This window comes from Nerophis ophidion, linkage group LG08 (genome assembly GCF_033978795.1).
Source record: "Nerophis ophidion isolate RoL-2023_Sa linkage group LG08, RoL_Noph_v1.0, whole genome shotgun sequence".
Classification (NCBI taxonomy): domain Eukaryota; kingdom Metazoa; phylum Chordata; class Actinopteri; order Syngnathiformes; family Syngnathidae; genus Nerophis; species Nerophis ophidion.
The window spans coordinates 30,329,647-30,357,513 of NC_084618.1; the positions used below are offsets into that span (position 1 = coordinate 30,329,647).

Here is a 27,867-nt window from a genome sequence, read left to right on the forward strand (position 1 = left end):
GGTTCACAGAGTGTGGCGCATATTATTAAGAGTTTTAAAGTTGTTTATATCACAACCATCAGTGTAAAAGGTATGGCTGTTGACCAAGTATGCATTGCAATCTCGAATGAGAAGTAGCGAACTGCACGCGTCCGGCCGGCACGCAGACAGCATGGTGTAAAAGTGGGCGGGATGACATGCTGCAGAGCAGTGGTCCTCAACCACCGGGCCGCAGAATAATTATTTTAAATTTTTTTTATCACACCCAATTTTATACTGCATCCCATTGGTAAGCGCAGGGGTGAGGAGAGGTTTTAAAATTATTAGCGCCTGCTTACTTTTACCGCATGCTTTGAATAAGCGCAGGAGAGAGAAGAGGTTTTAAATTAATTAGCGCCCAGGCGGCTATTCAAGGAAATACGGTATTTTGTAACTTGACCCCTTAAGAGACACAAGAAGTCTGGAGTAGTGTGGTATGTTTAATTAAGGGTTATCAAACAAAGAGTTAACTCTTGCGATTAATCACTAAAAATATTGCACTAATTGCATTAATGTTGCATTAATTGCATTAAAGCTTTGCATGGACTTGCACCTCATATCTCGGACCTCATCTAAATTTACGCTTCTGCGCTTGCTCTGAGGTCCGAGAGCCAGCTACAGCTAGTGGTGCCCAAGGCGAGACTTAAAACCAGGGGAGACAGGGCCTTCTCTGTGGTCGGCCCCTAAGCTCTGGAATACCTTGCTCCTCCATGTTCGAACTGCTCCCACAGTGGAGTGTTTTAAGTCTCGTCTTAAGACCCACTTTTATTCTCTGGCTTTTAACACTACGTAAGTTGTGTGGTCTTCTGTATTGTTACATTTTTATTTCTATTTATTGTTTTATTTGGTTTCACCCATAAGTCGTTTTAATAATATTTTTTTTAATTTATTTTATATTGGTTTATATATTTTTTGTTTTTATTCAGTCATTGGTGGAGCTAAGGATAGTATTTCAATTCTTGTTTTTACTATTTTTGTGCAGCACTTTGGAAAAATTGTTGTTTAAATGTGCTATGTAAATAAAGTGGATTGGATAATCATGTATCAACACAGATTGTTCAATAATATAGCATTTGTGTCAAAATACATTTTATAAAGTTAATCTAAATTATGCAAGCAAGTTATTTTCACAATCAAGATTAAGCACACCAAAAAGTGTGATTAATCCGATGCAAAAACTAATTATTTGACAAATTAAAACAATTACCCACTATTTTCATGCTCTTTTCGTGTGCTTTTATGATTATTTTGGATCCCAGTAGGACATTACAGTAAGTTTCTCAAAATATCAATACACACGTGATGGGACCAAACCAATCTTAGCGTGCTGTTAAGTGTTGTGACTTCTGATTGGCTCCTCCTTAGGCAACATCCAGTCCCGCCACTTCAAATGTAAAGGTGACTCTGTAGGTGTTTATGTATAAAGGGCTCCCATAATGTTAAAAAAACATATTCAGATGTTTTTTGTGCTCTAGACCAGGAGTCACCAACGCGGTGCCCGCGGGCACCAGGTAGCCCGTAAGGACCAGATGAGTAGCCTGCTGGCCTGTTCTAAAAATAGCCCAAATAGCAGCACTTACCAGTGAGCTGCCTCTATTTTATTTCATTACTAGCAAGCTGGTCTCGCTTTGCTCGCCATTTTTAATTCTAAGAGAGACAAAACTCAAATAGAATTTGAAAATCCAAGAAAATATTTTAAAGATTTGGTCTTCACTTCTTTAAATAAATTCATTTACTTTTTTACTCTGCTTATTATAACTTTTCAGAAAGACAATTTTAGAGAAAAAAATACAACCTTAAAAATGAATTTAGGATTTTTAAAGAACATATCTTTTTACCTTTTAAATTCCTTCCTCTTCTTTCCTGACAATTTAAATCAATGTTCAAGTATTTTTTTATTGTAAAGAATAATAAATACATCTTAATTTAATTCCTCATTTTAGCTTCTATTTTTTCGACGAAGAACATTTGTGAAATATTTCTTCAAACTTATTATGATTGAAATTCAAAAAAATTATTCTGGCAAATCTAGAAAATCTGTATAATTAAATTTAAATCTTATTTCAAAAGTGGATTTTAACCTATTTAAAACATGCCATCAACATTATAAAATTAATCTTAATCAGGAAAAAATAATAATGATGTTCCATAAATTCATTTTTTAATTTTTTCAAAAAGATTCGAGTTAGCTAGTTTTTCTCTTCATTTTATTTCGGTTGAATTTTAAAGAGTCGAAATTGAAGATCAACTGTTTCAAAATTCAATGTTCTTTTTTTCCGGGGTTTCCTACTCTTTTGAACCGTTCAATTAAGTGTTTTTTTCATCATTTATTCTCTACAAAAAACCTTCTGTAAAAGGAAAAAAAATGTACGACGAAATGACGGACAGAAACACCCATTTTTTATATACATATATATAGATTTTTTTTTTTTAAAGTAAATTGAGCAAATTGGCTATTTCTGGCAATTTATTTAAGTGTGTATCAAACTGGTAGCCCTTCGCATTAATCAGTACCCAAGAAGTAGCTCTTGGTTTCACAAAGGTTGGTGACCCCTGCAGGTGATCATCAGTATGCCAGCTGCTAGCGAGCGATCACTGTTCTAGCTGCTTCTGCAGGGAAACAAGCAGTAATGTGGAAAGACAATGAGTCTTGTACTTAGTTAGCGGATCGATAACGGCCCGCTTGCAATCAGTGCACTGACTGCTTCTTAGGAAATGAGCAGTATCAATGAGTTCATCATAGCATGGTAATTCATCAGTGTTTTACAATATTTAAAGGCCTACTGAATCCTACTACTACCCAGCACGCAGTCTGATAGTTTATATATATCAATGATGAAATATTAACATTGCAACACATGCCAATACAGCCTTTTTAGTTTACTAAATTGCAATTCTAAATTTCCCGGGACTTTTTCTTGAAAACGTCGCGTAATGATGACGTGTACGCGTGACGTCAAGAGCTGTTATGAATATGAGCGCTGCACACACACTCAGCTAAAAGTCGTCTGCTTTAACAGCATAATTACACAGTATTTTGGAGATCCGTGTTGCTGAATCTTTTGCAATTTGTTCAATTAATATTGGAGAAGTCAAAGTAGAACAATGGAGTTGGGAAGCTTTAGCCTTTAGCCACACAAACACACGGTGATTCCTTGATTAAAATTCACGGAGTTGAAACTTTACTATGGATCACAGCGCACATGGATCCCGACCACTTGTCAACCAGCAGGTTTCGGTGAGAAAATTGTGGTTAAAAAGTCGCCACTTACCGGATATCAGCTGAGCTTGCGCCTCCCGTACAGCTGCCGTCGACTTCCCCGAGATACTGCGCGTCAACACCCTGCCGTGGACGTACACTTACGACTATCAGGTACTGTTAAACTCACTAAAACACTACCAACACGATAGAAAGATAAGGGGTTCCCAGAAGTATCGTAGTAAATGTCTCTAAAAACTTATGAATCAGTCTCAATGCAACGCGATTGCAATTGCGGTTTTTTTTTTTTCTTGTCCGTCGCTATCAATTTCCTCAAACACAAATCTTTCATCCTCGCTCAAATTAATGGGGAAATTGTCGTTTTCTCGGTCCGAAAAGCTGTTTTTGTTGGAGGCTCCCATTAAAATCAATGTGAATATATGAGGAGACATCAACATGTGACGTCATCCTCTGCGACGTCCGGTAAAGGCAGGACTTTACTCCAGTTGCGAACTTTATCGTGGATGTTCTCTACTAAATCCCTTCAGCAAAAATATGGCAATATCGCGAAATGATCAAGTATGACACATAGAAGGGACCTGCTATCCCCATTTAAATAAGAAAATCTCATTTCAGTAGGCCTTTAATTTGTGAAACTAATACTACTCGTAGGGAGTTTTACCACGATATATATTAATAACTATTACATCCCAGAGAGGGCGTGACCTTTTAACGAGCTGTTCAATCATTAGACAGCCGCTTTTCCTCAGGGGACTAAAATACCTTTGACTGAATTTGCATAAATAACATTTTGGTGACAATCTGGATAAAAGTGGTGAAATGAATGAATTAATCAAAGTACATGAATGATGCTGTTGTAGTAAAGAATTAATTGTCAGCAAACAGTGGGTATTAGAATTAGGCGTGTTCAACGCGTAGTTTTTCTTTGTTTATTTGAGGGTCCCCGAACACACCATCAACGGCTGAATCGCCCGGAGTCCGACAGACCTTTTGGACAGCACTGACATTTGACAAATGCGAGGACACTCACCGTCGCCAAGGGGCAAGGGGAAGACGGGCATCTCGTAGCCGGTGGGCGTTTGCGGGGAACTCTGAGAGCTGGTCTCCCTCGAACTGCAGTTGGAGGCCGAGCTCACCGGGGCCGAGGAGAGGAAGTAGATGTCCGACTGCGTGGGCGGGACAAAGTGTTAAGGTTTGATCAAAAACGGGTCAGTAGTGTTTGCTCATTCAAAAGACAGACGTGTATGAAATATGAGCGTTATTGCTTTGTAGCCATGCAGATCGCTGGCCATATTTCCCACCAGGCTCATAAAGATGGGAAGTGCTGAGGCGGCAAACTGACGCTGAATCTCACAAGCTGGGAAATGCTCTGGCAATAAACACGGCGCGGGATCCCGAAACACACTCCATTTTTACGTGGCTGTTGGCATACTGACCCGCGAGGAGGCCAGCTGCAGCTCGGGGACCACCGCCGTGTACACCAGGTTGCCGTTGACCACCAGGCGGATCTCAATGGAGTCGGTCGTGAAGGCCAAGATATACGGGAAGGCGCATACTGCGGAGAGAAGACGAGCACAAAGTAAAAAACAGACGTCCAGCTGGAAATAATGTTAAAAATGCTTCACCTAAGACGGCCTGTCAGCTTTCTTTGTTTGGCCGTTTCCTAAATCTGTTGTTGCAGACATGGGCTAGCTCAGGGGTGTCCAAAGTGCGGCTTGCAGCTAATTTTTCAACATTCTAACAATAATTCCCCCCAAACATTTAAAAAATGGTGATGAAATGTAAGGGAAAAACGTTAACTATAATAACACTAAACTGCCATTCAGACTTTTTTCTTTTTCCATTGCTCAAAATCCCGTTTATAAATGCCATCCATCTTCTTCCGCTTATTCGAGGTCGGGTCGCGGGGGCAGCAGCCTAAGCAGGGAAGCCCAGACTTTCCTCTCCCCAGTCACTTCGTCCAGCTCGTCCCGAGGCGTTCCCAGACAAGCTGGGAGACATAGTCCTCCCAACGTGTCCTGGGTCTTTCCCGTGGCCTCCTGCCGGTTGGACGTGCCCTAAACATCTCCCTAGCGAAGCGTTCAGGTGGCATCCTGACCAGATGCCCGAACCACCTCATCTGGCTCCTGTAGATGTGGAGGAGCAGCGGCTTTACTTTGAGCTCCTCCCGGATGGCAGAGCTTCTCACCGTCTAAGGGAGAGCCCAGCCACCCGGCGGAGGAAACTAATTTCGGCCGCTTGATCCTTTCCTTTCAATCATAACCCAAAGCTCATGACCATAGGGCAGGATGGGAACATAGATCGACCGGTAAATTGAGAGCTTTGCCTTCCGGCTGAGCTTCTTCTTCACCACAAAGGATCGGTACAACGTCCGCATTACTGAAGACGCCGCACCGATCCGCCTGTCGATCTCACGATCCACTCTTCCCTCACTCGTGAACAAGACTCCTAGGTACTTAAAGTCCTACACTTGGGGAAGGGTCTCTCCCCCAACACGGAGATTGCACTCCACCCTTTTCCGGGCGAGAACCATGGACTCTGACTTGGAGGTGTTGATTCTCATCCCGGTCGCTTCATACTCTGCTGTGAACCGATCCAGTGAGAGCTGAAGATCCCGGCCAGATGAAGCCATCAAGACCACATCATCTGCAAAAAGCAGAAACCTAATCCTGCAGCCACCAAACCGGAACCCCTCAACGCCTTGACTGCGCCTAGAAATTATGTCCATAAAATTTATAACCATTATAAATGATTAGTGTTATTTGCCAAATATTCAACTTTACATTTTTTGGGGGGGAAAATATTGCATATCTTTTGTGTTTGCCATTGGGCTGTGACATACGATTCAATTCGATTCTTGGGCGTAACGATTAGATTCAGAATCGGTTCTCGATTCAAAATCAATACTTTTTTAATACCTTCGGGTGCCAGTTCTATAATTAACTAGATTTCTTTATATATTAGAAAACAGCTCTAATAAATTGCTATATTACTAAAAAGAAAACTGGTTTTGTTTATTAAACAAACATTTAATAAAGTCAAATACAAATAAGGCAACATCTTTTCCAAAGTAAATCTGTACAGCAGATATGATCAACAACAGGATTTGCCTGAATGACGGAACAGGACAGCTAAAAAAAACCATTTTTTACATTTTTCCTAATCTGTTCAGAATCGTTACAAGTACGGTTTTACGGTAAACCGGTATTCGTATAGTATAGTACAGTATAGTATAGTAAACCGTCATATTCGGTACGATACCGCCTCTAAAAAGTACCGGTCCACCACCCCTCCGGCCCCCCGTCGTGTCATTGTTGGTTTTACGAGCAGAGGAGCATGTTCGGCCGCGCATAATCACTGAGTACTCACGAGCACACAAGGTGTGTAGACAGAAAAGGGAGAACAAACGCATTTTGGTTTAAAAACTAAAGATAAAGGTAAAACTTCCTGTATAACACTGAAACGCCCTCAGGAAAAGGTGCTTTAAGACATGGCTAGCTAGTTAGCGGCTAAGTCCACCCATGTCGGCAGAGTTTTAGCTACTTCTAAATCACTAATTCTCGCCTCCATCGCAACGAATAAAGTAAGTTTCTTACAAGTATCATCCCTGCAGGACGAGAAAAAGCTAAACATGCTTCACTACACACCGTAGATCACCGGCATCACCGCTAATGACGCCGTTCCTGAATGTAAACAAATGCCACGGGTGGATCTACACCTAACATCCACTGTAATGATACCAACTACATACAGGAGCGTATCTAGTCGATACTTCTATGATTACATTAATATTTTTTAGGATCACAAATTATATATATATTTTTTTAAATGTATATTATGTTTATAAACTCAGGAAATATGTCCCTGGACACATGGAAACTTTCAATTTGACCAATGTATGATCCTGTAACTACTTGGTATCGGATTGATACCTAAATTTGTGGTATCATCCAAAACTAATGTAAAGCATCAAACAACAGAATAATAACTGCTTATTACATTTAACAGAAGTGTAAATAGAACATATCAAAAGAGAAAATAACCAGATAGATGAAAAAGGAGATTAATAATCCATTTTCTACCACTTGTCCTTAAAGGCCTACTGAAACCCACCACTACCGACCACGCAGTCTGATAGTTTAGATATCAATGATGAAATCTTAACATTGCAACACATGCCAATACGGCCGGTTTAGTTTACTAAATTGCAATTGTAAATTTCCCGCGAAGTGTCCTGTTGAAAACGTCGCGGAATGATGGCGCTTATGTTGACGCGTGCTCGTGACGTTATTGGTTGTAGCGGACATTTTATCCCAGCATCACTCACGGCTAAAACTCGTCCGATTTAATCACATAATTACACAGTTTTCTGGACATCTGTGTTGCTGAATCTTTTGCAATTTGTTCAATTAACAACGGATACTACAAAGAAGAATGCATTTGGTGGAAACCGGTGTATTTCGGCCGGCTGTAGCAACACAAACACAGCCGGTGTTTTTTTGTTTGTTGTGAAGCTTTAAAGGGGAACATTATCACCAGACCTATGTAAGCGTCAATATATACCTTGATGTTGCAGAAAAAAAACCCATATATTTTTGTAACCGATTTCCGAACTCTAAATGGGTGAATTTTGGCGAATTGCACGCCTTTCTATTTATTGCTCTCGGAGCGATGACGTCAGAACGTGACGTCACCTAGGTAATAAAGCCGCCATTTTCTCAAACACATTACAAACACCGCGTCTTAGCTCTGTTATTTTCCGTTTTTTCGACTATTTTCTGGAACCTTGGAGATATCATGCCTCGTCGGTGTGTTGTCGGAGGGTGTAACAACACTAACAGGGAGGGATTCAAGTTGCACCACTGGCCCAAAGATGCGAAAGTGGCAAGAAATTGGACGAAATTTGTTCAAAATACGAGGGTGTGGGGAAAGCCGACGAAATGGTCAGTCGTTTGTTCCGCACACTTTACCGACGAAAGCTATGCTACTTCAGAGATGGCAAGATTGTGTGGATATCCTGCGACACTCAAAGCAGATGCATTTCCAACGATAAAGTCAAAGAAATCTTCCGCCAGACTCCCATCGAATGTGCCGGAGTGTCTGCACATTTTACCGACGACGCTACGACAGACATGGCATAGAGATGTATGGATAACCTGCAGATGCATTTCCAACGATAAAGTCAACGCAATCACAAAAGTGAGTTTTGTTGATGTTGTTGACTTATGTGCTAATCAGACATATTTGGTCGCAGCTTGACTGCCAGCTTATCGATGCTAACATGCTATTTAGGCTAGCTGTATGTACATTTGAAACTATATTTACATCCAGCGTTTCCCTCCACCCACTATTAATTTCCTAAACAAACACTTACCAATCGATGAATTTAAATTGATCCAGTGTCACAAGATGCGAAACTTCCGATCGTTGGTCTGCACATTTTACCGGCAATGCTAAGGCAAACATGGCCGAATAGCGTCAATAGCTATTCGCTCAATAGCTTCAGTTTCTTCTTCAATTTCGTTTTCGCTATCTGCCTCCATACTCCAACCATCCGTTTCAATACATGCGTAATCTGTAGAATTGCTTAAGCCGATGAAATCCGAGTCTGAATCCGAGCTAATGTCGCTTTATCTTGCTGTGCTATCTGTATTGGCATCACTGGATGACGTCATCGGAAAATGGACGATGGCTTCACAGATAGCGAAAATCAGGCACTTTAAAGCTTTTTTTAGGGATATTCCGGGATGGGTACAATTTTTAAATTTTTTTTTTTTAAATTAAAAAAGCCACAGGGAACTAATTTTTATTGGTTTTAACCCTTCTGAAATTGTGAAAATGTTCCCCTTTAGTATGGAACAGAGCGGTCAAGCAAACATGTTTCTCTACCACATGTCGACCAGCAGGTTTCGGTGAGAAAATTGTGGTAATAAGTTGGCTCTTACCGTAAACATGAGCGGAGCTTGTGTCGTTTTTCCTGCAGCTGTAAAAGAGGCAGCTGCGACTTTCTTGGCTCCTCCATGGCTTCGCTAAGAGACACTGGCGGTCACCACACCCCTCCGACTTTCAGGTATGACATTATAATCTCACTAAAACAGTAGTAACACAATAATCAGATAAGGGATTTTCCAGAATTATACTAGTAAATGTGTCTAATAACATCTGAATCGCTCCCACTGCCCTCGTCTTTTTTTTTTTTCTTCTAGTCCTTCACTCTCACTATCCTCCTCCACGAATCTTTCATCCTCGCTCCAATTAATGGGGAAATTGTCGCTTTCTCCGTCAGAATCGCTCGCGCTGCTGGTGGCTATGATTGTAATCAATGTGTGGATGTGAGGAGCCCTCACACCGGGGACGTCACGCGCACATCGGCTTCTACTTCCGGTACAGGCAAGGCTTTTTTATTAGCGACCAAAAGTTTCGAACTTTATTGTCGATGTTCTCTACTAAATCCTTTCAGCAAAAATATGGCAATATCGCAAAATTATCAAGTATGACACATAGAATGGACCTGCTATCACCGTTTGAATAAGAAAATCTCATTTAAGTAGGCCTTTACAAATGTTGACAAAATAATAGAAGGGACAATGACACAATATGTTACTGCATACGTCAGCAGACTAAATCAGGAGCCTTTGTTTGTTTACTTACTGTTATGATCGGTCCTTTCATTTGTTTGTTTCCTCGTTTTTGTATTTACTTCCCGCCAGTGCTCTTATTTTGTTCCATTTCCTGTTTGTTTCTGGTCCACCACACCTGCTGCTAATCAGCATATGTTCTCTTTATGCCTTGTCTCGAGCAATCTTCAGTGCTCGAAGATCACTCTAAGTTTGGAACCTTTGCATGCAAAACATTCATTTTTCTGTTATATGAGATTAAAAGTCATCTTACCTCATCTTCGCTCTCCCGATTCCTGCATCTTGGGGTCACAAAAATGGCAGCTATGCACGTTGCTAACACTTACTACTAAAAGACAAGTTGTCTCGTATGTTCACTATTTTATTTAAGGACAAACTTGCAATAAGAAACATATGTTCAATGTATCGTAAGATTTTTTGTTGAAATAAAACCAATAATGCTATTTTTTGTACCGAAAAGTACCAAAAAACATTTTGGTATCGGTACCACAATATTGGTATCGGGACAACACTAGTTACAATTTGGAATCGCGATTCATTCCAAAATCAGTTTTCTTTGACAAAAAGGGCATATAAAACAAAACCCCCATGAAAAATATAATTTTGATTATATAATAATAAAAACTTATCATCAACGGATAGATCTGAAGTTGATCTCAAGACCTAAGCGTTTAAAGTAAAAAAACAAAAAAAACATATGACTTATTTTTAACACTTTTATGAGTGGGGTTGCTTTGGATCCCCAATAACTTAAATGGGATTTTTTTTAAACTTTCTTTGCACAAAACATAATAATGAATTAAAAACAATTGTGTTATTAATTAATGACCTATTTGAGGCTCCAATTATTTCACATCAAACATCCCACGTTGACATTTTTTGGGGGGTAAATATTTAAAAAGGTTTTCGCCATAAAAATTGTTTGTTTTTTTGAAAAAACGGACATAAATAATAAAACACATTTTTGAAAACTTTTTATCGACAGCTACACCTGAAGTTGATCAGGAGATTTACTGTAAGAGTTGAAAAAAAGTATTACAAGTGTATGACTTATTTTTAACACTTTTATGAGTGTGGCCTTTTTGGATCCCCAAGAATTCTAGTGGGATTTTTTTTTTTAAAGCTGTCATTGCACAAAACATAACGAATGAAAAACAATGGTGATATGAATTGTTAAACTATTTAAGGCTCCAATTACTTCACATTTAATATTCCACTTTTACATTTTTTGGGGGAGAATATATGAATATTTGTTTTTACCATAAAAACAAGATTGTCTTTGACCAAAAGGGCATTAAACATGATTTATTTTGTATTTTTTACTTTATATCGAAAGATACACCTGAATTTGATTGGTAGATTTATGTTAAGAGTTGAAAAAAAATAATTAAATAGTAGTATATGATTTACTTTTTAACACTTTTATGAATGGAGCACTTTGGGATCTCAGAGTCTTAGTGTGACATTTTTAATTTCTTAAACTGTCATTGCACAAAACATAATAAATTAAACAAGGGTCTTATAAATTGTTGACCTATTTAAGGCTCCAATTACTTCACATCAAATATTACACTTTGAAATTTTTGGGGGAGAAAATGTTTGAATATCTGCACTTTTGCCATAAAAATCCGGGTTTTCTTTGACAAAAGGGCTTAAAACATAAATACAAATATATTTTTTAACTTTATATCCACAGATATACCTGAAGTTGATCTGGAGATTCATCACAAGCATTAAATAATAATAATAATAAAAAAAAATTACTTGAATTAAAAAATTTTTTTTTTTTGACAGACCCTTTGGGTCTACCCTAAGGGTAGCCATAAAGGTAACAAAAACTCTAAACATTTTGATAATGAAAAATATCAAAATGTTTAGATTTTCCACTGTGTAGCCCTCAATGGCAAAATTAGGACACCCCTGGTCTAGCTTCCAAGACCTTATGGTCAGCTGCTGCCCCCTACTGAAAATATTTATAACTTTTGCTAAAGGATGACGATTATAATTGCGTATTATTGAATATATTTGCACTAATTTGAACATTGGACACATGCTAACATGATTGGTGGTTAGCAACAGCTGAATCCAGGAGGCAAAGTGTGTTGTCTCCATGGCGATGGCAAGCTCTGTCCGGTCAAGCGGTATGTACACGGGCAGGGTGGCGCGCGGGCCCTGTTGCCGTGGCAACCTACCTATAGCGTTGGGCATCTGGTTCCAGCTGAAGTGGAAATCGGATGTGTTAGACTGGATCATGGGCGTGGAGCCGTTGAAGGGACAAACTTTCTTATAGTAACAAATATCTGTCAGGAAACAAACAAAAAAAAGACAAGGGAACGTGATTGACTTATTTACAGCCACAAGCAAAAACAAGCTAGCATGCACGCAATTGGACGGATTCAGGAAGCTCATCTGCGGCGGTTAATATTCCGCGGCAGGTGGCGAGTGATTGTCATTCCGCAGAGACGCCAGAGCTGTCTCGGTAAGAGATGCACGCTTAAGTGGAATAACGTTCAGAGACTCACAATTGTAACACAACAGCAGACCCGCCTCGCCGTCCTCGTACATGTCGATCGCTGCCACAAAATTCACCTGCCAGACAAATAGGAGACGGTAACTGGGAGATGCAAAGTAAAATGAAAACTAAATCGGTGTTTTTTAACCTTTTCCACTACAGAAGGCCCGTGCCCACTCGCATATTAACAATGAATCTCTAAGCTTACTCTCAATTTTAATTGTATTCAATAATTATATCTAAACTAATTACAGTGTACAACCTTGTGAAATGATATGAAACCGTGTGTTAATCGCAAATATTTATTTAACACATAAACTTAGGCTAAAGTCAGGCTGATTAGAAAAATAAGTACTAACCAAATATACTGCAAAAAAAGGGACTCATAAATAACTGATGAAAAATAAATGTACATACAATTATTTTGCACTGAAATATAATTTTCATCCATCCATTTCTACCGCTTGGGGTCGCGGGGGGGGGGGGCCTATCTCAGCTACAATGGGGCGGAAGGCGGGGTACACCCTGGACAAGTCGCCACCTCATCGCAGGGCCAACACAGATAGACAGACAACATTCACACTTACATTCACACACAAGGGCCAATTTAGTGTTGCCAGTCATGTCTTTGGAAGTGGGAGGAAGCCGGAGTACGCAGAGGGAACCCACGCATTCACGGGGAGAACATGCGAACTCCACACAGAAAGATCCCGAGCCTGGGATTGAACCCAGGACTGCAGGACTTTTGTATTGTGAGGCAGACGCACTAACCCCTCTGCCACCGTGAAGCCCATAAAATATATATAATTTTCAATGGGGGGAAATTCCTCATAATTCCAGGTAATCAGGGAATTTTCGTAAGCGGGCTTGAATGTCCAAGGTGAGTGGAGTGTTTGTATGTTAGAACGGTTCAAATCGGATGAGAAATGTGGAATATGCAGTGGATTATATAGTATATTTCCTATTGTCAATTGGGAGAAAAATTCTGAGAAATTCCGGGAAAACCGTGAATTTGGGGAAAGGGAAAACATGTTTTTGCGTTCGATAAATGGGAAGAGTAGTGTGTGTTGTAAAACTATGAATACGGCCATTCATTTGAATGGGAATTTCCTGGAAATTTTGCGAAAACCGGGAATTTTTGAATATATTGACCCAAGCACAATTGTTGTAAGTGGTATGAATGAATGGGTTGGTGATAGAATGTTTCTAAATGGTTGAAAAAACAGTTTGAATTGAGAATGGGTATTTTGAAATTCCTTGAATTTCGGGAAGACCGGGAATTTGTATGGAAAGAAAAACATTTTTTTTTGCTGTGCCAACAAAGAGGAATGTTTTGAAGGTGGAATGGTCAAAAACTGTGGAAAGATGTGGACCGTGAAAACTTTCCAGCAAGAGGTGAAAACTGGGATTTCTTTTAATTTTTTGGGAATTATTGGTAGTTAGGTTGTCCAAGGTGAGTGGAAGGAATTTTCTTTCAAGGAAACGCATACTGGACCAAAATGAAACCCGAGAACGCCTCACCCTGTTGGCGTCAACGTGGTGCAGCCGGTATGCGTCGCCGGTGCTCTCGTTGATCAGGTCAAACTGATGCTTGTAGGCCACGCAGATCATGTTGTCGTTCTCGCCCGTCGGCCCGTCCACCAGCGCCATCACCACAGGCGGGTCGCACAGACAGATCTCCTGGTGGGTAGAAGACAACACAGACGTTGCGGCGCACGGCTTCACAGCCATGTGGTGATCGTACCCGTATGTATTGAAACTCCTCCACCGGCGAGTCTGCTCCCATGGCGCTGAAGCCCTCAAAGCGCTTCCTGGTGATGAGGAGGAGCTTGTTCCTGATGGCCGCCACGATCCTCAGCAAAGAGCCGTGATGGGTGTTGATGGAGTACAAATGGCACCCTGGGACAGGGTGGGGAAGGTCAATGGCTGGAATGGCGTGGCTGATCCATGCATCCGGCACGGGTCAATGGGTTTGCAGCCTGGTCACTCACCCGGTAATGACTTCCCACGTGCAGTTTTATAGATTTAAACATGTTTACTCCGACACTTCACACAACCATTCCTCTTTTCCCACCTTTAGTTTTCTCAAGTTTATTCTCCCGGCTGTCACACTTGCTCCTGGCCAGCTGCCGCTCCTCCAGGCCTCTCTTGAGCGTGCTTAGTCGGAACACGTACAGCCGAGCATCCTTCCCTGGAAAGGAAACAGTTAAGGTTTAGCCTAGTCCTTCTCGGTAAAATGCTTTATCAATACGGTGGAACCTCAATTTACTGTCGCTCTCGTTTTCCATATATACCAGGTCGGCAACCTTAACCACTCAAAGAGCCATTTTGACCCGTTTCACAAAATAAAGAAGACAATGGGAGCCGCAACCATTCTTGCGAATGTCTGCTGATGATCACCCAGATAACAATAATAAGGGCGTGCTATGATGCCATTGCCTTAGACGCCTTCTACAACATGTACAAACCGCTTGCCAGTCCAGCAACATGTTGTATGTGGCTTTCGCATACAACGGGGGTGTAAAATATAGTCAGGATAGTCATGGATGCAAAGGATTCTGGGTATTTGTTGTGTTGCGTTTATGTTGTGTTACTGTGAGGATGTTCTCCCGAAATGTGTTTGTCATTCTTGTTTGGTGTATTCTTCAATCTACACCAGTTGTGTATACACACGCATATAAAATGTATATATATATATACATATATGTGTGTGTGTGTATATATGTATATACAGTATATATACATATACATATATATATAAAAAAAGTGTATATGTATATATATATATATATATATATATATATATATATATATATATATATGTGAATAGATGGAATAGAATAGAAAGTACTTTATTGATCCCTGGGTGTGTATATATATATATATATATATATATATATATGTATATATACATATATCCATTTCTATGTATGTATATATCTATCTATCTATCTATATATATATCTATATATATATGTATATATATATATATATATATATATATATTTGTGTATGTATATGTATATACAGTATTTATATATATATAAATGTATATATGTATATAAAGTATGTATGTATATATATATCCACAGGGCTGAGATGGAGAGCATCTATGCCATCCTCAAGCGTTCCCAGCTGAGATGGGCTGGCCATGTCTGCCGTATGTCAAACGAACGCCTACCAAAAATGCTTCTTTACGGTGAACTGCACCATGGAAAGCGCTCACGCGGCGGACAGCGGAAACGCTTTAAGGACACCCTAAAAACCAGTCTCAAGGGCTGTGGTCTGGACCCAGAGACCTGGGAAGCCGTTGCCCAACACCTTTCAAACTGGCGCTCTGCAGTCTGGCATGGTGTAGCAGACTTCGAGGAAAAACGGATCCATGAAGCCGAACAGAAGCGACAGCTCCGCAAGACAAGAGACTGTTCCTCCCTCTCAGCCAGCCAACCCCCAGCCATAACCTGCCCTCACTGCAGCCGGTCATTCCGTGCAAGGATTGGCCTCCCCAGCCATCTTCGCACACACAAATCAACGTGAAGTCACCTGTTCATCTTCGAAAACGAAGGACGAAGATGATATATATATCTATATATATGTATATATACATGTATGTATATGTATATTTGTATATATATATATATATATATATATATATATATATAGGTGTATATATGTATGTATATATGTATCTACGTATATATGTATGTATGTACGTATGTATATATGTAGGCTATCAAAAAACATTTATCGCAATTAATCGGGATCTTTGTGTGGAGTTTGCATGTGACTGCGTGGCTTCCCTCCGTGTACTTCGGCTTCCTCCCACTTCCAAAGACATGCATCTGGGGATAGGTTGATTGGCAACACTAAATTGGCCCTGCGATGAGGTAGCGACTTGTCCAGGGTGTACCCCGCCTTTTTACTCCTCGCGGAATGATTGCAGAGCATTTGGTGTAAATAGCACGCAAAATGTCTTTATTTGAAACAGTGGAAAAAGTCTGAAAGGATCGATGCCGTGTTTGTTTAATATGATATCAGAGCAAGTTTATGACACAAGCAGGAGAAAACCGACCTACAACACAGGAAAGGTAATCTTGCCTTATTAGAGCTGTTTTCAAAAAAATTTAATATCAGATCTTTTTTTTTTGTTACCAGATTTATCGGTGTGACGTTATAGTTCCTCATATCAGCATAATAACTATCTGTCTGATATCTATCATGCACTGTTGATAATAACACAAAACTGCCTCGGGGACTGTTTTTTCCTGCTGAAAAATCCCTTTAATATTGTTTGGCTTTGAAAATGTAATTTCAAAATGGCCTCACACATACTTTTGATTTTTCCTTTTGTGGGAAAAAAAAGTTTGGACACCCCAGTACCAGACAGTAGTTATGTTATGTTATGTTATTATACAGCAATAATGAGGAACAATTTACGTAAAAACAATTTTTTGGGTCCCAGTTTTGAGGAAAGCCTTGTATTGTGTGTTTTGTATTATGAAGATTTGAATTACCTTTGAATACATTTTCTGCTGTGTTTTTCCTTCGTCTTGTTTTGACACGCAAACCTTGTATGTCATCTTTAAGCGGGCACTTTGTAGGATAGGATAGGATAGCATAGATTTTATTTATCGCACAATTGGGAAATTATGTGGTTGTAGTGCAGATACAAAAAGTTCATAAAAATATGGTAAAAACACAAAAAAACAAGAGGGAAACAATGAGAAGACAAAAAACATTAAAAGAGCAGAGCTGATGCAACCAGCTGCTACTCCAACAGTGCCATTTTTACATACAGTTACAAAAGTAAAACACCAAAACCCCAAAAAATGAGCAATAAATAATACGTATTGCGCAAATTCAATTGCATAGACAAACAAAACAAAGCACATACACACAAAGCCTGGTGTTAAGTTTGAACAATCAGTTGCATTAAAGTTCACGCCAATCCTCTAGGTGGCAGGGATTGAGGCCACGTTGTAAGCAGATATCCATTATAAAATGGCTAATAAACAAATGAGTAACCAACAAACAGCTTTTCGATCATCCGCGCCTACCAGACATCGAACGGGGGCTCGTGGGCAGCCTAGGGGTTGGCTCTCTTGGTAGCTTAGTTGGGTCCGTTCCTGTCTCTGGCCGCCCAGCGGTGTACGGGGGTGTTAAGATGGCATTTTTGTTTTGTCGTTTGTCTGGCGCAGTCGTATGTGTGCAACATGTATAACCTATTGTTACAGGGCTTGAAAGTGTGACGTGGAAACACAATGCATCATAGGTCTTACTGCATCGGATTAGCGTCTTTACATTGATGCAAGACTCTGTCCTAAAATTGAAGTTTTTTTTCTCTCTAACAAGTTCCAAATATATTGCAAACTACCACAATGGTTGTCATGATCGCTTCTGAAAAAGATTTTATGAGACTTTCCTAATTTCCAGCGCAAAAGTAAAACTAAGGAATTCGGTTAGTGAGCAGACGTACAAAACAACAAACAGGACATTTAAAGGCCTACTGAAACCCACTACTACCCACCGCGCAGTCTGATAGTTTATATATCAATGATGCAATATTAACATTGCAACACATGCCAATACGGCCTTTTTAGTTTACTAAATTGCAATTTTAAATTTCTCGGGAGTTTTTTCTTGAAAACGTCGCGTAATGATGACGTGTACGCTTGACGTCACGGGCTGTTAGGGAATATGAGCGCTGCGCACACACACAGCTAAAAGTCGTCTGCTTTAACCGCATAATTACACAGTATTTTGGAGATCTGTGTTGCTGAATCCTTTGCAATTTGTTCAATTAATATTGGAGAAGTCAAACTAGAAAGATGGAGTTGGGAAGCTTTAGCCACACAAACACACGGTGATTCCTTGTTTAAAATTCACGGTGGTGAAACTTTATCATGGATCAAAGCGGTCAAGCAAACATGGATCCCAACCGAATGTCAACCAGCAGGTTTCGGTGAGAAAATTGTGGTAAAAAGTCGCTTCTTACCGGATATCAGCTGAGCTTGTGCCGCCCATACAGCTGCCGTCGACTTCCCTGAGACACTGCGCGTCAACACACCCGTGGACGTACACCTCTGACTATCAGGTACTGTTAAACTCACTAAAACACTATCAAGACAATAGAAAGATAAGGGATTTCCCAGAATTATCCAAGTAAATGGTCTAAAAACATCAGAATCCGTCCCAATGCAATCGCGTTATTTTTTTTTTACTTGTTTTTTTTTGTTTTGTAGTCCGTCGCTATCAATATCCTCAAACACAAATCTTTCATCCTCGCTCAAATTAATGGGGAAATTGTCGTTTTTTCAGTCCGAATAGCAGTTTTTGTTGGAGGCTCCCTTTAAAATCAATGTGAATATGTGAGGAGCCATCAACATGTGACGTCATTGTTTGCGACTTCCGGTAGAGGCAGGGCTTTTCTCTTAGCACCGAAAGTTGCGAACTTTATCGTGGTTGTTCTCTACTAAATCCATCCATCCATCCATCCATTTTCTACCGCTTATTCCCTTTCGGGGTCGCAGGGGGCGCTGGCGCCTATCTCAGCTACAATCGGGCGGAAGGCGGGGTACACCCTGGACAAGTCGCCACCTCATCGCAGGGCCAACACAGATAGACAGACAACACTCACACTCACATTCACACACTAGGGCCAATTTAGTGTTGCCAATCAACCTATCCCCAGGTGCATGTCTTCCTTTCAGCAAAAATATGGCAATATCGCGAAATGATCAAGTATGACACATAGAATGGACCTGCTATCCCCGTTTAAATAAGAAAATCTCATTTCAGTAGGCCTTTAACGCCATCACCTGGTACATGTGAGTATTGTTTTCAGTGAGGTAGCATCGTGATCAACGTTTTTAAAAGAAGCTTTGGACCTGTTTTTTCAGAGAACCCTGCTAATGAAACGAGGCTGGGGGATCTCAAGCATCTCAGACGCGCAAGAGGTGAAAGGCGTTGATGAAATACAGACAAGTTTGGCAGCACTTTTACTTGATTCAAATCTCTTGTCCATCGGACGTGCTCATAGCACATATGAATCAATTCCACCATTTTATATTATTTTTTTCCAACTACGAAAATAGGGTACAGTTTTTTTCACAGTGAAGTCCCTTTTTTTTTTGTACGATCCATTTTAATCCAGTTTGTTGCTTGCTTTCACATTGTAACCGAAGCCTTTATCCAAAAAGTATGTCTACCCAGCCCTCACAGAGCTGCAAAATCACGTGGCCTTCCGAGCCCTTTTTTTTTGCCAAGTTTTTATCATTTATGATTTTTCGTTATGTTTGACTTTTGTGGCTGTAAGTAGAAAAAGGTACTGCTGAGGTTAATTCAGCTCTGCGTCCTTCATGATTTTTAATGTTTGTTGTTTTCCTATAAATTGTTATTTGTTGACTTCTGGAGCCTGGACAGCAACTACGTGGTTTTTATGTGCCCCTGAAAGAGTGGCAGCAGATCACAGTAGTTCTGGAAATGTTCATCATTTTACAATTGAGCTACCGTGTGCCAAACAATTTCGCTCGTGGATCAATAAAGTTTATCGACCAAATTTTTCAGGCCAGAGCGCTCACCAGATTATAAGGCGCCCTGCCAATGGGCGGGCCTATTCAGGTCTATTTTCATACAAAAGGCGCACCGGATTATAAGGCGTATTAAAGAGGTCATATTATGATTTTTTCCCCTACTTTTAAAACACTTTTCCCTTCACACTCACATTCACACATTAGGGCCAATTTAGTGTTGCTAATCAGCCTATCTTCAGGTGCATCTACATAACATGTAATGGTGGTTATTTGGTCAAAATGTTGCATAGATTATGTTTTAGAGACCATCTTCAAGTCGCTTTCTGACCGTCTTTTTTCAGGATGCGCCGCTTTGTGGGCGGTGTTACCTTCTTCCCAGCAGGCACAATACATTAAAACAACATTGAGAACTTATTGAATTCAGTCCTGACGTTGATCATCTCAAAACTACCGTTGAAAAAACATGTTTTTTGACGTTTAATCAATGTTGGGTTCTGACGTTGAATCAAGCATTGAGTTGTGGTCATTTCTCAACCCTTATTCTACAACACAAATACAACGTTGAAACATCATGCTTTTTGACAAAGTTTATTTAATGTCTGGTTGTGTTATTGATTAGACAATTTAATTTTGGTCAATTCACAACCAACAACGTGGATCCAACATTAGCAATCTAAGTTGTCTCAATTTACTATTTTGCAACATTCTTTCAAAGTCAGTTTTAAAGGACATGAATGTATAATCAACATTTTAATGTCGTGTGCCAGCTGGGTTCTCCCCATCACACTTCCATAGTGAGTGTACTGACAGCAATAAGTTAGAACTGTACACTATTTTGTATTAGAAATTGCAACGTCGGAGGATGAATGCCCCACAACAAGAGGAAAGAGAAAAAGAAGGAACTCATTGACTACGATGCAGACTACAATGGCGAACGCGCGCACATTTTCAGGACTTATGAAGACCCAAACTACACATCAGCAAGTACCAATAGGTAACAAAAGTTGGTTTTGCATAAAAAAACAAACAATAGGTCTTATAACAGGTTCCTTTTTGAGGTCCGTATTTGTTAAAGCATAGTCCGTCTGACTATACTGGCTGTAATGCTCCGCGTTCCATCAAGCGATGCGGCTTCATACTGTAGCTTACCAAAGTTGCACTAAAACATTTTGACAGATTTTTGAGCGCTGTGTGTGATGTTCTGTATTCTCAATGAAACATTGTTTTGGTGTGGCTTGCTTACAGGTACTTGCTGGCGCCATTAATTGAACAGGTGGCAACCTGCAGTCCCTACGTATCTCTTATGTGAGACTGCCATCTACTGGTCACACTTATTATTACACCGTGTACCAAATTAAATGACTTTGAGGTCAGTTAGCATAACCAGAAGTAATATAAGGCGCACTGTCGATATTTGAAAAAATGAGGGGATTCTAAGTTCGCCTTACAGTCCGAAAAATACGGTAAGTCTAAGTCTACGAACAATACATTAGTCCTCGCAGCAACGCTGAGCATAGGGACACAATTACAAAATAAAACACTTTCCAGCAGGTGGCAGCACTGAGCAGCATCCTGCACCCCGCCTACCTTTGTCTGCCCTGGTGATGAGCAGGTCCTGAGGCTCGAGAATGTGCATCTGCTTCACCAGCAGCGTCTTGTCAAACACTTGCACCGGGGGGAGAGCCTGCGCCTCTGTGAGACACGCATCAAAGAAAAGGTCAAATCTGACTGGAAAAGGAAGAAGACATCCCAAGAAAGTGGTGGATCGATAGCGTGACGCTCACCGGTGCAGGACAAGGGTGGATCGGGTCCTGTATAAGCAACAACAAGGACATGTTAGCTCACAACAACATTGACATTTCAGCATGACTGCCTTTGTTTTAGAGGACACGCGGGGTGGGAGTGGGGTAGAGGAGAGGATACATCGATTACAATTAATTTAACCTCACCCTCCAGCAGGACGACCCCCGCTGTGTCGGTGGCCACCAGCAGCGACTGACCCCAGGAGTCGGCGCACACGATCTCATAGGGGAACGTGCTGCAGAAGGACTGCGACTCCCATGGCTGCAGCAAACGACGACAATCATGTGAGCGACACTTTGTCGCATCTAAACAATCCTCCAAATAATCACATCATAGTTCAAACTCTGCATTCACCTCCTTTCTGCACAGACCGGTAGTGACCAGGCTGGTAGGGGCGTCTCCTCTCACAATGGTCTTCAGCTTGAGGGCCTAAAGACCCCACAAACACAAAGTACACTTTCTTAGATCTGTCTATTATCAAGTTTCATCATGTATTTAGATTAATTTTACTCATTTATTATTCCCTGAGAAATTAGGGGGGTAAATAACGCCTGGTTCTGCATCTTTATCCAGATTCGCAACAAAGTATAAGCAACGTATAACCCCTAACAAAACTAACTTTTTTACTGTAACTAAATTCCTAGCCTTTAACCTAAAACTCTGAATCTCCCAAATTCTACTCTAGACATCCACCCTACCTAAATCTATCCATCCATCCATCCATTTTCTACTGCTTATTCCCTTTCGGTTTCGCGGGGGCCGCTGGCGCCTATCTCACCTACAATCGGGCGGAAGGCAGGGTACACCCTGGACAAGTCGCAACCTCATCGCAGGGCCAACACAGATAGACAGAAAACATTCACACTCACATTCACACACTAGGGCCTAAATCTAATTTAACCTAATCCCTGAACCCTCAACACACCCAATACTCAGTTTGCTAACTTCTAACACAGACCCAACCACTTACCCCAACTACCCCAAATTCTATCCGAGCACCTAACCCTACACCCTGACTTCACCCTTACCCTATTTTACACTAATTCCAACCTTAACCCTGAAACATGAACCCTGGTTCCTAACCTCTAACCCAGGCCCCCATTCTAACCCCCCGCCCCCCCACCCCCCAACCCTGATGCTTCATTCACACTTTACCTTAAACCAGTGGTTCTTAACATTGTTGGAGGTTCAGAACCCCACAAGTTTCATACGCGCATTCACCGAAACCTTCTTTTGTGAATTTTTTTTTTTTTTTTTTTTTCAAATTCAAGACAAAGTTATCTGTTTTTTTTTTCCTGGTGTAAGAAATGAACCATGCACGAACTCACAACAAATTACACACCTGCAAATCAGTGTGACTTCTGTTCTTGCGTATCCATGATACGCCGATAAGGAGAAGTTTTTATTTAAACGATGAGTCCATACTTGCCAACCCTCCCGATTTTTCCGGGAGAATCCCGAATTCCTCTCCCAAAAATCTCCCGGGGCAACCATTCTTTTTTAGCGTCTTCTGCAACCTGTCGTCACGTCCGATTTTACTCCATACAAACGGCGTGCCGGCGCGTTCACATCATTTATTTGGCTTTTACAAACACATAAGTGAATGTATGCATACTCTGTCAACAGCCATACAGGTCACACTGAGGGTGGCCATATAAACAACTTTAACACTGTTACAAATACGCACCACACTGTGAACCCACACCAAACAAGAATGACAAACACATTTGGAGAGAACATCCGCACCGTAACGTAACGTAACAAATCTACAATATACACCCCCGCTACCACCAAACCCCCGCCCCCCCTCAACCACCATTCCCCCCATCTCCCGAATTCGGAGGTCTCAAGGTTGGCAAGTATGGATGAGTCGGGTGTGTCTTGACTGGCTCCGCCGAACCCCTGAGGCCGACTCACCGAACCCCTAGGGTTCGACCGAACCCCTAGGGTTCGACCGAACCCCTAGGGTTCAACCGAACCCAGGTTAAGAACCAATGCCTTAAACCCTTACCTCCGAATGAACTCCCCCAAATCTGATGCTTCCCCAGCACATTACCTTAAACCCTTACCTAAAATTAAATCCCCCCAAACCTGATGCTTCTTGAGCACCTTACCTTAAACCAGTGTTTCTTAACCTGGGTTTGATCGAACCCTAGGGGTTCGGTGAGTCGGCCTCAGGGGTTCGGCGGAGGTCAAAACACACCCGACTCATCGTGTCAATAAAACATTCTCCCTGTCGGCGTATTACTGATACGGCAACAGCAGAAGTAACACTGATTTGCAGGTGTGTAATTTGTTGTGAGTTTATGCACTGTGTTGGTTTTGTTCTTTGAACAAGGTGATGTTCATGCACGGTTAATTTTGTGCACCAGTAAAAAAACATGGTAACACTTTAGTATGGGGAACATATTAACCATTATTTAGTGGCTTATTAACATGCAAATTAGTAACATATTGGCTCTTAACTAGTCATCATTAAGTACTTATTAATGCCTTATTCGGCATGGCCTCATTATAACCCTAACCCTCTAACCAAATAACACCAAATTAAGTCTTTGTTACTTAAAATATGTTCCCCTAGTGTCAAAAAAACTTTAAATGAAGTCTTTGTTACTTAGAATATGTTCTCCATACTAAAGTGTTACCACTTAATTAAATAAAATACAATTTTATTTTTTATTTTTCACTAAGAAGGGTTTGGTGAATGTACCTCCAACAAGGTTAAGAACCACTGCCTTAAACCCTTACCTAAAATTGATTCTCACCTTAAACATTGACTAAACCATGGGTCTCAAAATCGGGTAAAACTGGAGGTAGAGGTGTGACCACTACACTTCAGATTTACCCATGTGACTAAAATTGTTAACTACTTTTACCAACAGATATAGTGAGCTATGATAACTCGGGGCTAAACTTTTCCACAACAATGGGGACTCACTCAAGTAAAAATACTAGATTAAGAATTTTACTTTTGATTTGAATCATTCAATAATTATACCTAACCTACTTGCAGTTTACAACCTGATCAAATGATATAGAACCATCATGTTAATCATAAATATTATTATTCATTTAACACATAAACCTTAGGCTTAGATCAGGCTGATTAGACACACAAGTTTCAACCCAATATACTATGCATAAGAAGGAACTTATAAATAACTGTCAGACAACAATAAATAATGTATAAGTTTATTAACTAAACTGTCAATAAAATTTAAGTGCAAATGAAAATACAGCTTCACCGCTATAATCCTAATTTTTGTGCTTAGAGGCCTACTGATAGTCTAATAGATTATATATCAATGATGAAATATTAACATTGCAACACATGCCAATACGGCGGGTTTAGTTTACTAAATTGCAATTTTAAATTTCCCGCTGAGTTTATTGTTGAAAACGTTGCGGAATGACGGCACATGCGCGTGACGTCATGGACTGTAAGGAAATATTAGCGCTGCACGACTCGCGGCTAAAAGTCGTCTGCTTTAACCGCATAATTACACGTTTATTGGACATCTGTGTTGCTGAATCTTTTGCAATTTGTTCAATTAATAATGGAGAAGTCAAAGTAGAAAGATGGAGTAGGGGATCTTTAGCCTTTAGCCGCACAAACACACGGTGATTTCTTGTTTAAAATTCCCGGAGGTGTAACTTTACTATGGATCAGAGCGGTCAAGAGAACATGGATCCAGACCAAATGTCAACCAGCAGTTTTCGGTCAAAAAATTGTGGTAAAAAGTCGCCTCTTACCGGAGATCAGGTGAGCTTGCGCCGTCCATACAGCTGTCGTCGACTTCCCTTAGACACTGGCGTCAAGACACCCGTGGACACACCCCTCCGACTATCAGGTACTATTTAAACTAACTAAAACACTAGCAACACAATAGAAAGATAAGGGATTTCCATGAAGTATCTTAGTAAATGTGTCTAAAGACATCTGAATCTGTCCCAATGCAATCGCCTTTTTTTTTTTTAAATTGTTTTTTTACTTTTTATTTTCTAGTCCTTTGCTATCAATATCATCAAACACGAATCTTTCATCCTCGCTCAAATTAATGGGGAAATTGTTGTTTTCTCGGTTTGACTAGCTCTTACTGCTGGTGGCTCCCATTAACTTGGGGTTCAACTTTTCCACTACAATGGGGAGCCACTCAAGTAATAATACTGGATAAATATTTTTACTTTTGTTTGGAGCCCTGCAACTTGTGACGTCACGCGCACATACTTCCGGTAAAGGCAGGGCTTTTCTATTAGCGACCAAAAGTTGCGGACTTTATCGTCGATGTTCTCTACTAAATCCTTTCAGCAAAAATATGGCAATATTGCAAAATAATCAAGTATGACAAATAGAATGGACCTGCTATTTCTGTTTAAATAAGAAAATCTCATTTCAGTAGGCCTTTAAGAAACTTCGATATGACTTTAGCTACAGAAGTTTGTTTGATATTGTCATTACTTCCACAAGTAGTGAAAAAGTGTACAACCGCTGCGGGTTTTACGGACCACAGCTGAGAGACATATAATTTTTGGCATCCCTCGAGGGGGCACTCGTGGCCCAACAATGGTTAAGAAACACTGCCGTAGGATGTGGTCCAAGCCACTTCCGCTAGTGTATAGGAAGTTACTCTTTGTGTTGCCCAATGTGTGTTTGTTGTGCTGACGTTTTTGTGTTCACACCGTTATGGCCCATTCTAGGGGATTCAAGATAGCAATAATACCTTGTACAATTAGCCACCCGGGAGCAGTGCAATGCTTGGGGGTGGACGTGTTTCCCGGGGAACATGCTTTATCAGTATCATGTTTCAAATCCTGCCTCGAAAAGCTGTACACTACAAATCATGCCATTGTAGCCATTACTCCTGACTTCCTCAGTTTGATTAAAAAACATTGAGCATTGGACTTCACAGTGGCAGAGGAGTTAGTGCGTCTGCCTCACAATACGAAGGTCCTGAGTAGTCTGGGGTTCAATACCAGGCTCGGGATCTTTCTATGTGGAGTTTGCATGTCCTCCCCGTGAATGCGTGGGTTCCCTCCGGATACTCCGGCTTCCTCCCACCTCCAAAGACATGCACCTGGGGATAGGTTGATTGGCAACACTAAATTGGCCCTAGTGTGTGAATGTGAGTGTGAATGTTGTCTGTCTATCTGTGTTGGCCCTGCGATGAGTTGGCGACTTGTCCAGGGTGTACGCCGCCTTCCGCCCGATTGTAGCTGAGATAGGCACCAGCACCCCCCGCGACCCCAAAGAGAATAAGCGGTAGAAAATGGATGGATGGATGGATGGCATATTCAGCACAAATTAAGGTAAATAAAGTTAAAGTACGACTGAGAGTCTCACACACACACTAGTTGTGGTGAAATTATCCTCTGCATTTGACCCATCCCCTTGTTCCACCTCCTGGGAGGTGACGGAAGCAGTGAGCAGCAGCGGTGGCCCCGCCCGTGAATCATTTTGGTGATTTAACCCCCAATTCCAACCCTTGATGCTGAGTGCCAAGCAGGGAGGTAATAGTTCCCATTTTTATAGTCTTTGGTATGACTCGGCCGGGTTTTGAACTCACGACCTACCGATCTCAGGGACACTCTAACCACAAGGCCACTGTGGTTTTATTCATTTTAGTGTTGTAGGTTAAATTGTTTGAATTGGGCTCCTGAGATTATGTTTCTGATTAATTTGAATTTATTATTTATTACGTTTATTTGCCTGGGAATGCCTCAGGCTTCCAAGGGAGGAGCTGGACGAAGTGGCTGGGGAGAGGGAAGCCTGGGCTTCTCTGCTTAGACTGCTGCCCCCGCGACACGACCTCGGATAAGCGGAAGAGATTGGATTTAATTCTATTTTTCAGTATCAAATGGTTTAGGTTTGTCCAAAAATGTAGGATACACAAATTGATGCACTTTAAATATTTTCTTTTTACAGATTACAAACAGTGTTAACACATTTATTATTTGTTGTAAGTTGATCTATAGTTCTTTTTTGTTTTATTTAATGTTAAAAGTTATGCAGAGGTGTACTTATAGCATTTTTTTTACACAAATTATACTATTTATAGTCGCAGCTGAGATTGTGTGAGGTAAGGGAGGTGTGTCGGGGGAAAACACTCCACTAAACTAAAGAGTTAAGTAATGAGCCACAAAGTA

At 40.7% G+C, this 27,867-nt stretch overlaps 1 protein-coding gene across 7 annotated transcripts in view; it reads right to left on the reverse strand.

Moving 5' to 3' along the window:
- Positions 1 to 27,867, reverse strand: part of garnl3 (GTPase activating Rap/RanGAP domain like 3) — a 224,577-nt gene that overhangs the window by 15,661 nt on the left and 181,049 nt on the right. For all 7 annotated transcript variants that reach the window (XM_061908276.1, XM_061908271.1, XM_061908273.1 and 4 more), the window contains 11 exons: positions 22,078 to 22,152; positions 21,870 to 21,984; positions 21,705 to 21,731; positions 21,508 to 21,612; positions 14,463 to 14,579; positions 14,133 to 14,287; positions 13,910 to 14,068; positions 12,399 to 12,465; positions 12,069 to 12,176; positions 4,675 to 4,793; positions 4,269 to 4,404 (listed from right to left, as the gene is read on the reverse strand). In XM_061908276.1, coding sequence (XP_061764260.1) covers positions 4,269 to 4,404; positions 4,675 to 4,793; positions 12,069 to 12,176; positions 12,399 to 12,465; positions 13,910 to 14,068; positions 14,133 to 14,287; positions 14,463 to 14,579; positions 21,508 to 21,612; positions 21,705 to 21,731; positions 21,870 to 21,984; positions 22,078 to 22,152 — 1,183 coding nt within the window. The remainder of the gene's footprint in view (positions 1 to 4,268; positions 4,405 to 4,674; positions 4,794 to 12,068; positions 12,177 to 12,398; positions 12,466 to 13,909; positions 14,069 to 14,132; positions 14,288 to 14,462; positions 14,580 to 21,507; positions 21,613 to 21,704; positions 21,732 to 21,869; positions 21,985 to 22,077; positions 22,153 to 27,867) is intronic.